The sequence below is a fragment of the Sciurus vulgaris genome, assembly GCF_902686455.1.
Source record: "Sciurus vulgaris genome assembly, chromosome: 4".
NCBI lineage: Eukaryota > Metazoa > Chordata > Mammalia > Rodentia > Sciuridae > Sciurus > Sciurus vulgaris.
Genome location: NC_136464.1, coordinates 8,984,700 through 8,995,118, shown reverse-complemented (window position 1 = coordinate 8,995,118; position 10,419 = coordinate 8,984,700). Strand labels below are relative to the sequence as shown.

Below are 10,419 nucleotides of genomic sequence, written 5' to 3'. Positions count from 1 at the left end.
GTTCTAGAAGCTCCATAAGGAGGCGTTCATCTTTTGAAAGAGAGGAGATAGCAAAGCCCTATTTTCACATGAAGTTGAATTATTCTGGCTATTGTTCATGTGTGGGTGCTTGAGAACTATGTGATCTTACATGTGTGTAAAATGAGGATGTGACCACCTAGGGATTTAAAAGAATAAAAAAAAAAAAAAAAAAAAAAAAAAACTTCCAGAGGCCAGAGGCACAGCACCCAGTGTCCCTCCTCTGAGCCCCCTGCCCCAGGCAGTGTGGTCAGGTGGGGGCAGCCCCCACAGGGGCCCTTTGGTGCAGGCTCTGGGAAGATCCTGTGGATGACATGCAGGTTGTGGGCAGCGAGAGCCACCTGGGGCAGCATGTGCATGGGGGCCGGAGTGAGCGGGGCCGGGTGAGCACAGCTGTGGGCACCTGGAGGGTGCTGGTGCTATCTGTGCAGGTGAGGGGCTGGCTGTCAGCATTTGGCGGGGACTCCTAGCTCCCCTACTCATCCTTCCCTCACACACACACACACACACACACCACAGTTCAGTCCAGGAACACAGCAGATCCAGGTAAGTCACCGAAGCTGCCGATACTCTGTCCATGTTTGGCATCAGCCTAACCAGCCCCTTGACTGCCAAGAGGGCTTGCAGGCTGAACCAAGCTCAGAAGGTCAAGCCAAACCTGAATCTAAAAATCACAATGTTTGTCACAAAAAAATGTAAGTTCTTTCATCTTGTGAAAGAAATAAAAGTAGCTAAAGCACAATATGGCAAGTTCTTTTATGGTAGCACTGGTCAGGTCTGAGAGGGCTGCCCCTCTGGACACAGAACAACTGTCCATTTCACCTGGTCCCTTCACCCAGATCTCATACTTACCTTATCCATATGACCTCAGCGACTTTTCAGTTTGTGACCTCTGGGTGACAGGCTGAATCTGTCAGCTGGTGCTCAAGGCCCTCCACATCCTGGGCCTACTCACCTATCCAAAGCTCTCCGTCCCTCCAGTTGGCTGTCTGCCCCACAGGGCTCCCCAGTCTTTCCTGATTCCGTCCCACTTGCTCCTGTAGTGGCTTCTCTGCAAACTATCAGCTCCACAGGTTGCACCCAGTCTGTCCTACGCGGCCTCTCTCTGCGGGGCCTGGGGCTTCCTGGTGGTGAGTTTTGGTGATTGTGGTGTGACACCTCCATGGTGGAGATGTTGAACCTTTCCTTCACTCAACAACTTTCCCAGGTGCTATTTCAGAGTCGACCCTTCCCTGACAGGTCTGCTCCGCCATCATCCCTGCTTACTTCAGGGGAGGTCAGGACAGTAGCAGACGTGGGGAGAAGGCAGCAAAGGGAGACAGTGGGCAGCTGATGGAACTGCAGGTCATGTGGGAACAATTTCCCATGAGTTTTGCTTTCTCTAGCAGCCCTGAGGTCAATAAGCCACAATGCCCTGATCTGCCCTCCATAGAGACTTGGGGACATGAGGTCACAGGCCCTGGAATATAGTGGCATCTTTTTTCCTACTGAGTCCTGGCAGGAGGCAGGCACCCCTTGAAGAAAATGTGTCTCTTCTCCCAGTGTTGCCACCCTGCTCTGACGACAGTCTGTCCTTTTCACCCATCACCAGCCCACGAGAACCTGCTTCCCACCTCTGCGGTGATGCCAGCAGCTCAGCGCCCGCCTTCCTCTGCACCGGCAGGTATGGCTGTGTCATCCTGTGTTACTTTTGGACAACTCTGCTCATTTGACAATGTCGGGATGAGTGAACACGTGTCACTGGGAACCTGTAGAGCAATGAGCGAGACAGACTTTGTGCCACCTAAGTCCATGGGGCAGTACTGGACAGGAGTGGATGCTGCCATGGGGTGTACAGATGCAGGGGTGCCCGGAAGAAGGTCACCCTCCAGGCCCAAGGGATCAGGGCAGGACACAAATGTCTCATGCAAGGCCTGGAGGGTGAGGGGACGATGGGACTATGCCCGACAGAAAAGTCACAGACAGACTCTCCTGCTGAGCAGGAGACAGCTACTCTCCAGAGCAGGACCCAGAGCAGCCAATGACCACACAGAGTCGCTGACAAGGGAGGAGGCTCAGACCCTCTGAGATTTTTTTTTTAATGTGGTCAGGGTTAAGTAATATTTAGGGGGATTCAGATTGAGTTGGCCTTGGATTTTTGTAAGCTAAGTTCAGTCTGAGGCTAGGTAATATTAGATCTGATGCTTCCCTTGATCTGTTGGTACTGCCAAAAGATTTGGGGAGGACTGAGAAGAGCCACTCTCACTGTCCTGGATTGAAAGAATTCCAGGTGAGGTGACGCCCAGCAGGCCTGTTGACCATGGCCTTGAGTAGACAGCAAAGGCGCCATCTTGGTTTTTTGACTCTTGATTGTTTGAATTAACATTCCGTAACTTTGTCCCCCTCATTTATTAACTGCTGGTCTTGTGTGACCCCACGCACTGGACCAGGTCCTGCAGTGCAAACACGAATGACTCGCTCAGGACCAATTCTCAGGGAGCATGAATTTACTAGGGAGACAAGCCTTGTTCACAGAAAACTGTCACTGAACTACCGTGGGGAGGGAAACTTGGTCTGTGAGAGGCCTGCCACGCTCTTCCTGCATCATCAGACCAAGGCTGCTCTGCGCCCTAAGGGCTCCTGCAACTGTCCTGACCACACCCACTGTTTTTCCACCCATCTCACCCCAGGCGTGTGAGACCTTAACCCATCTCTGCATCCCCACCCACCTAAGCAAGAACAAGCCTTGACAAGCCCTCTTCCAAGTGCTCTTCCACTCTTTAGCCTCAAGACAGCTTATGATCACTCTTACCCTCAAGGTCACAGAGCTAGTCAGGGGTGCTGGACTTTAGACTCAGTCTCCCTGATCTGACATCCATTGCCCTTTCCACTCAATCTCCCTATCTTCTGTCACCACCTGCTGGGGGAGATAAGATGTGTGCATTATTGGTTCCTACACATGACATTGTGGCCAGTCCTGGGAGCTCCACAGCTAGTAGCTGGGAAGTGAAAATGTCGGTCACAGTCTGGATGATCACAAAACCTCATCCACTGAGGTGGAATCTGACTTTGGTAGAAAGGATGGAAGGACTTTGGTAGGCAGGAATGGGATGGTACTTTAAACCAAGAAAATGGCTAGAAAAAGAAGGGAAACATGGGGCATTTGTTAATGGATGAGCATTTGGTTTCATGGTGCAAATTCCCACTCAGGAAAGATTAATTGAAGGGGGTATACGGTGGGATATAGACCGGTCTTAGAGAACCCAGTCCAGGGGTACAAACCTGACTCATTCCCTCACTCCCTGGACCTCCCTTCTTCCTCTTTCCCCTTATGAGTCATTTTGAGATCTTCTCTGTTCACTTGTCTGCCCTTGTGTGACTTATCCTGGTTGCCTGGAATGGGGGTACCACCCACCCCCGAGTCCCCTAGCTCTCTTCCCAATTCCAGATACCCAGCAGAGAGAACCTGCACAATCCAGCACCTGGATTGGTTTCTCTGGAGTCAGACGTGCACTCCAGATCAGATCAGGCAAACTTTCCCCGGGGGAAGTGGCTTTGGCCCCCATGCCTCATACTGACTATGGAAGGATCAGGTTATCTGAAAAGAGAGTATGGATAAAGGAAGTGTGTAAGTTATCTATTGCCATGTGAAGCCATTGCAAACACTGTGGCTTGAAACAACCACCAAGGGAAATTGCTCACAAGGAATCAGCTGGGTAGTTCTGCAGATTCAGGATAGGCTCAGATGAACTTGACTGGGTTTGCTTGTGAATCTGTGGTTAGACTCTCTGGCCCAGGATGGCCTCCTTCACACCTCTGGCCCTTCTATATTTGTCACCTGCAGTGACAGAGGTGACAAAGCTGCATGTCTTTCGTCACCCAGCAGGCTAGCTCAAGCTTATTTACCTTATTCACATGATGCTCCTGAATGCCCAGGATGAGCTGCAGCCTGAGAGGCTTCTCATGCCCTCATGGCATATGAGGCCTGTCCACACTCTCTTGGCCAAGGTGAGCCAAAGGCCCCTAGTCCAGTAACAAGGGATGAAGAAAGGGCTCAATGGAAGAGGCCACATGTCACATTGTAAAGAGTGAAAATATAGGGAAAAGAAGAACTGGGGCCATTTCTAGAAAGAATCCCTACAGGCAAGCTGTCCTAATATAGGGTGAGGATAAAGAAGGTGTCACGGGCTCCTTGGAGCCCACATGTCTGGTGAGTGGCCTGGACTCACTCATAGCAGCACAAGGAGGATTAGGACAGAGAGTCCATCACATAGACAATACTCCAGTCACCAATGAGCTGGGGGCAGCTCTCACTCCTCTGACCCTTTGTCCTTCCCCAGGAGGCTGGGCGCCTGTGCAGCTGGTAGGCACCCCTGGGAGGTGTGCCGGCCGTGTGGAAGTTTTCTATCAAGGAGTCTGGGGGACTGTGTGTGATGACCTCTGGGACCTTTCGGCAGCAAACATCATCTGTAGACAGCTGGAGTGTGGCCGGGCCATTTCAGCCCCAGGCGAGGCCCACTTTGGGGAAGGTTCTGGGAAGATTCTCCTTGACAATGTGCACTGCAGAGGACATGAGCAGCACCTTGAGCAATGTTCTCATGCTGGCTGGTTCTCCCACAACTGTGGTCACCAGGAAGATGCCAGCGTGATCTGTTCAGGTAACCACTGGGCCCCTCCCAGGCGGGGCCCAGCCTCAGCTCTTCCCAAGAGCATGCTTTTTACAGATGAACTTGAGTCAGTGTGTTATCCACTCACAGCAGATGTTTTCATCTCCCGTGCCTATAGATGCTGAATATTCAACCGTCACACCGACAGGTGAGGAGGGTGAGGTTCGAGCGTGCAGCTCAACACTTTGGAGAACAGGTTGTGCTGGAAATTAGTAGTGTCTTGACCTCTATGCCTGTGGGGTGGTTAAGGGATGTGGAATGACCTGATTGTCCAGTGGGAGAGGTGGACATGCCCAACAGTCACCTAGCTGAGCCTCACTTGCTACAATCTACTCACTGTGCATTTCACACACAGGAAATGGATTTCTCAATCTCAGACTTCTGAAGAGCACTTTTGGTGCTTCAGTTTGAGGTTTACATAGGTGTGATGAGCAATGGGTGGGAGGTGGTAAGGATATGGGTGATGGCTAAGGGTGCTTCCTGCCAGGTGACGAATGGCCACTGGGATAGATCTGGGCAAAGTCAAGGTGAGCCAATCCCAGTTTCCTTGTCCCTGGTGCATCCCTGGCCCCCCAGAGCCTCCACTGTTATTGGCTCCCATACACTCCTAGCCTCAACACCTAGTTTCCCATGCCCATTCTTTGTTCCTCATCAGACCCCAAGGTTCCTCCATGTCCTACTCGTAGCCGTCTCTCAGTGAGAGTCAGAAATAAACATGGTTTGGTGAGGGCTGGTAAGTGTTCATTCACATCCCCTCCTGTGCTGTCAACTATAGCAGGTGGGAATAAATTGATCCAGGAAGAGAATCCAGGGAGGTGCTGAGCTAAATTTCCTGGTGGGGAGATGTTGGGGACCTGAAGGCAGCACCACAGTTTCTTTAGAGCCTGACTCAGCACCTTCCAGCGGCACTGGGTCAAAGGCATCTGTACCTATGCTTCTTCCTGTTCCCACAGCACAAGCTCATAACTCCCAGCCTCTGGGTCACCAGAAGAGGCTCTAGGTATTTCATGACTTAAGTTTTCTTATATCTTCAAATTTTCAACATATCTCATTTTCATGTTTTTAAAAAAGAATGCATTGAAGTCTGGGACTAATTCAGATCAGTGCTTCTTATCACTGGCACATTAAAGATCCATGCTCAGGCCTGCCCCACAGGCTCCTTCAGTAGTTCTGGGAGGAGCTGAGACACTGTGCTTGTTTCCAGCTCCTCAGGATTTTCATGTGTAGACAGTGTGTGGATCTCAGGTCCAGCTGCTGGTTCACGTGTCCTCTTTGTGTTTGGCAGGTCACCCGTTGACTGCCGTGGCAGAGACAGTGGCCACAGGTGAGAACGTGTGTCCTTGGAGGCCCTGCTCGTTACCTTCTAGCTCAGTCCTTGAAATGATTCTTCAAGGAAACTGTGCCCAGATACTCTTGCTTGATTGAGGTCCCACTTCTGAACCTGTGTTCTAAGGGAGGGACCCAGTAATGATGGCCAGTGAAGTAGGGTTCCACTCCATTTCTAGTTAGTCAGAGAAGGAACTCCAAACAACCAAGTGATGCCGGACTTCTTGATCTCCCAGCAAGCACACCACAAGTGAAGGGAAGACCTGCAGCAATTAACACAGTGATGTCACCAGGGTGCCACCCAAGGCCATGATTTTATAGGTTGTCCGCCATCATATTCTCCATCCTTTCCCTTTCTCTGAAAATCTCTGTCCTCCTTTTCTATACTTTCTTTCTCATCTGTCATTCCCCTGCCCTGTTTTTGCCTGTGCTTTGGGGTTCCAGAAACTTCACTGTACTTTACTTAGCACACCTTGGGGATAAAGGGTTGAGACATGCTGATTTTGGAGAGCCCGGATGGTCCTTCTAGAGAACAGCCACAGTTAGTTGGCCAGGGTCAACTGGGTGTGGGTTCAACAGCCAGATAACCTGATGGAGAAAAGCCAGCTATTTCCACTGTCCCAGGCGTCACCTTTAATTTTGAACTGAATGTTGGATAGACAGACAAGTAAGCAGATGAAGAACCAAGCAGATTGGCAGATAGGTGGACAGAGAGTGCTATCAGTTTAGGGTCATTGCAGGGTGGATAGCTCAGGGCACTTCTTTTGTTAAATAGTAGATTTTTAAGAATGTAATTTTAAGAGCTATGGCTGGTGGTAATGGGGCACTGCCATCATCATGTCCACAGAGGGTCGACATTGCCTTGACCTTAGTTGACAAAATTGAAGCAGAACTTTACTCCTAACCACAGGTGGGCTGACAAAAATCAAAGTTACAGGACCCATGTCTAGGAAGCAACCAAGGGAAAGGTTCTGGTCAATTTTGGATACCGGCTCTTTCCAGCAAGACCATGTCCATGGTAGGATTCTCCAAAGAGAGGAAAGATGTGTCTAGCTTCAGACCCTTTCATGCCATAGTTTCCCAAGTTTGCCAGCCTTCTTAGACTGGTTTATACCTCCACTGTATCCTAAGACACATCACAAAATGATGACCAAGGAAACCTTTTTTGGAAAGTGTGTGGAACAGTATGAATTAAAATATTATTTAACTGAACAATGAAAGAAACTGAAGTTCTAATGTGTCTCTTTTTATTTAGAAAATTCTCAGTGTGGTGGCATTATTAGTCACTCATCTGGAAGTATTAGGAATCCCCCAAAGAATGAAATGCATGACAACATGACCTGCGTGTGGGAGATCAAGGCAAACACTTCTGATCGTATACGGTTGGCACTTCCATGTCTTGAGTAAGTTCTGAATACGTTACCTCAGTTCACTGTGCAGTTTAAATATCCCAACTGCTTCTTTCCTTAGTTGATATTTTAAGCAGAAGAGTCCTTCATGCGTTTTTCTTTTTCTTTTGAAAGAGGTACGGATGCATAGGGAAGGAAAATAGAGTCCTGCATACCCCTCACCAAAATTTCCCAATGGTGGTATCACATGTGTGCAACTGTAGAACAGTATCAAAGCCAGGAAGTTGACATTGGCTATGATACTGTTTGCTAGACTGCAGACCTCATTCAATTCCCACTAACTTTTATATGCACGTTCGTGTGTGTGCGCGGGTGTGTGTGTGTGTGTGTGTGTGTAGTTCCATGCATTTTTATCCCATGTTCATATAACCAGCGCCATATTCCAGGTATAGAACTGCTCCATTACCACAAGGGAACTATCCCTTCATCTTTTGTATTCACAAACCACCCCTTTGCAGGCCCCTAAAAACAATCTGTTCATCTCTGTAGTGTGTCGTTTTGAGGATGTTGTATGAGGAAGCATACGGTAGCTTTGGGGGGTTGGCTTTTTCCATTCAGCCCAGTTCCCTGAAGATCCATCCAGGCTGGTGTGTGTATCAGCAGCGAGTTCCTTTTTACTACTGAGAAGGATTCCATGCGCATGGCTGTACCAGAGTTTCTTCAATCCTCTCTTGCTTGCAGGATGTCTGCGTTGTTTCCGTCTTTAGGTATTGCACGTAAAGCTTCTATGGACATTCACATGCAGGTTTTCATGTGAAGGTTAGTTATTTCTCAAGGATAGATGTGTGATTGCTGGGCTGTGTAGTGAGTACTTGTTTAACTTAAAATACACTAAACTGTTTTTGAGAGTGACTTCTGTGTCACATACTACCAGCAACACCTGAGATATAGTTTCTCTACATCCTAGGCAGCATCTGGTATTTTTTCTTAATGTTAACTATTTATTTTAGGCAGATCTTTTACATGTCTTATTAGATTTATATTTAGGCATTTTTATCTTTCTTGTTGTTGGAGCAATTATAAATAATACAATTTTCAGTTTGGGTTTCTGGGTGTTTGCTCATATATAGAAATATGACTGTTTTTGTATATTTTCATGAATTTTTAATTAAAATAAAAATCACCTTATGATGATTCGGATAGACTGTGTGTGTATAAGGGGCATAGAGACAGACAAACAGAAAGACCGGAGAAAGGGTGTGCATCCTAACCAGCTGGTTAAAGAGGCAGAGTCCAGGATGACCCAGACATACTAAGTCAGAAAGTTTTCGATTTTAATAGTATAAATATGCAAGATTGAAGTCATTCGTAGATGAATGTCCTATGGAAATTAAGCCCTGGGAACAATATAAATTATTTATTACTCTTGAATTTTGCCTAATGGAAGATGGCTTGGAATAATGACTCTCGGGTGGTGGCCTGGAAGTGGTCTCTGGTGTGGCTGGACAGAAGTTCATAGAGAACAACTTTGGACACAATTAGATGATTTCCAGAAAGCAAGCTGATTAGAAATGTAGCCACTTCCTTCTAAGGAGGTTGCTGTCAGAAGTTTGTGAATGGGTTGTTTGGAACTGGAGCTGTGTCCCCCTGCCAGACCCACCTGTCCACCTCAGGCCCTCCCTCCCTAGATGGTCATGTGGTAGGATGACCTGGAATAGTCTTGGCCTGCCCTTCCCAGCTGTGAGGTCCCTGCAGCCTCAGCTGCCCCAGCCCTGGGCAGGGAGGAGAGCCAGCTCATTTCTCTTCCAGCTAAAATCCCATTTCCCCGTAGGTAATGGCACCCGAGGGAAAAAGTAGGCTAACCAGATCCATACTGTCTCTGCACGACTGACGGGCTTTTAACCTGTCCCCAGCCTCCGTAGTAACACAGGAAACTTGTCTCACACCACACCTCCCGAATCTTCTGATGAGGGGCCTAAGGGGCTCCCGTGGCTGTTGTCTCCCCAGCCTTGACTGCACCAATGAGTACATCGAAATCCTAGATGGTCCCCCAGCTTCAGCAAAGTCCCTGGGAAAGACCTGTTCTGGTTCCCACCTCACCTACGAGTCCTTCTCCGGCTCAGTGACCCTCGTGTACTTCCGAAGCTCCAACGACATAGGGAAGCACTTCACTGCTTATTATTATTCTGCAAACAAAGGTAAGAATGGTGGCGTGGAGCCACAGCTCTGGATCGACTGCCTGGGGACCGTCACCTGCTCCGCGACTTGGGGCAAATGGCTTGGCACTGCCCGCTCTGTCGTGGGGAGAGCAGGAGAACCTTACTCCTGAGGGATGTTGTGAGCTACGCGTGCCATGACACACGCAGAGCCCCAGCAGAGCGATTGTGCAGCCCGGACGCAGCGGCTGGCTGCTGTGCCGGGGCTCTGTGTTTCCCACTGTCAGCTCCTCAGGAAGTCTTTTCCAACATTAGCCGGAATCTAGTTTGAGGTGAGCATTCTGGGACCTGCAGAATGTGTGATCCCAGCCAAGCACGACCTCCAGGGAGCTAAGATAAAGACACACGATGTGGTTGGAGGACAGATAGAATGCCCTGGATGGAGGCAAACCAGTAGAACAGAGAGAACATACTAGAACTTACCAAATCAACACACACGTGCATCTTGGAGAAAGATATTGGGAACAAGAAGGCGCAGCACGGGCAGGGGCTGTGCACAGTGATGAGAACTCCAGGAACCAGCCTTGGGTTTGGCTTTGAAACTGGCAAGGAAACAGGGAAGAGAGGAGAAGGCACGTCAGGAGAGAGAAGAGAGTACACCAGGGGTGGGACAGAGGTGTGAGCAGACGGAAGCCACGCCACGGGTTTCCACCAGAGCAAGCGCACTCCAGCTAGCAAACAAAATGAAAACAATAACAACAACAACAAAGATCCAAGTATTCACAATAATAGCTAATGCTTATTGTCTGTTGTAGTCAAGCAGCACATTTCAGGTTCCTTGCCATGTGCTATCCTTACGCAGAAGCACCGTTCATCCCTTTCTACATTTGGGGACACCGACGTTTCAGGAGTTCCATAGTTATC

At 48.9% G+C, this 10,419-nt stretch overlaps 1 protein-coding gene across 1 annotated transcript in view; it reads left to right on the top strand.

Annotated features, from left to right (window-relative positions):
• Nucleotides 1-332: 332 nt before the first annotated feature.
• Nucleotides 333-10,419, top strand: part of LOC306660322 (scavenger receptor cysteine-rich domain-containing protein DMBT1-like) — a gene marked incomplete at its 5' end in the record, with an annotated part of 61,732 nt that continues 51,645 nt past the window's right edge. Inside the window, 8 exons of the mRNA XM_079138428.1 lie at nucleotides 333-449; nucleotides 1,019-1,148; nucleotides 1,561-1,681; nucleotides 4,338-4,360; nucleotides 4,455-4,655; nucleotides 5,950-5,988; nucleotides 9,171-9,192; nucleotides 9,347-9,537. Coding sequence (XP_078994554.1) covers nucleotides 333-449; nucleotides 1,019-1,148; nucleotides 1,561-1,681; nucleotides 4,338-4,360; nucleotides 4,455-4,655; nucleotides 5,950-5,988; nucleotides 9,171-9,192; nucleotides 9,347-9,537 — 844 coding nt within the window. The remainder of the gene's footprint in view (nucleotides 450-1,018; nucleotides 1,149-1,560; nucleotides 1,682-4,337; nucleotides 4,361-4,454; nucleotides 4,656-5,949; nucleotides 5,989-9,170; nucleotides 9,193-9,346; nucleotides 9,538-10,419) is intronic.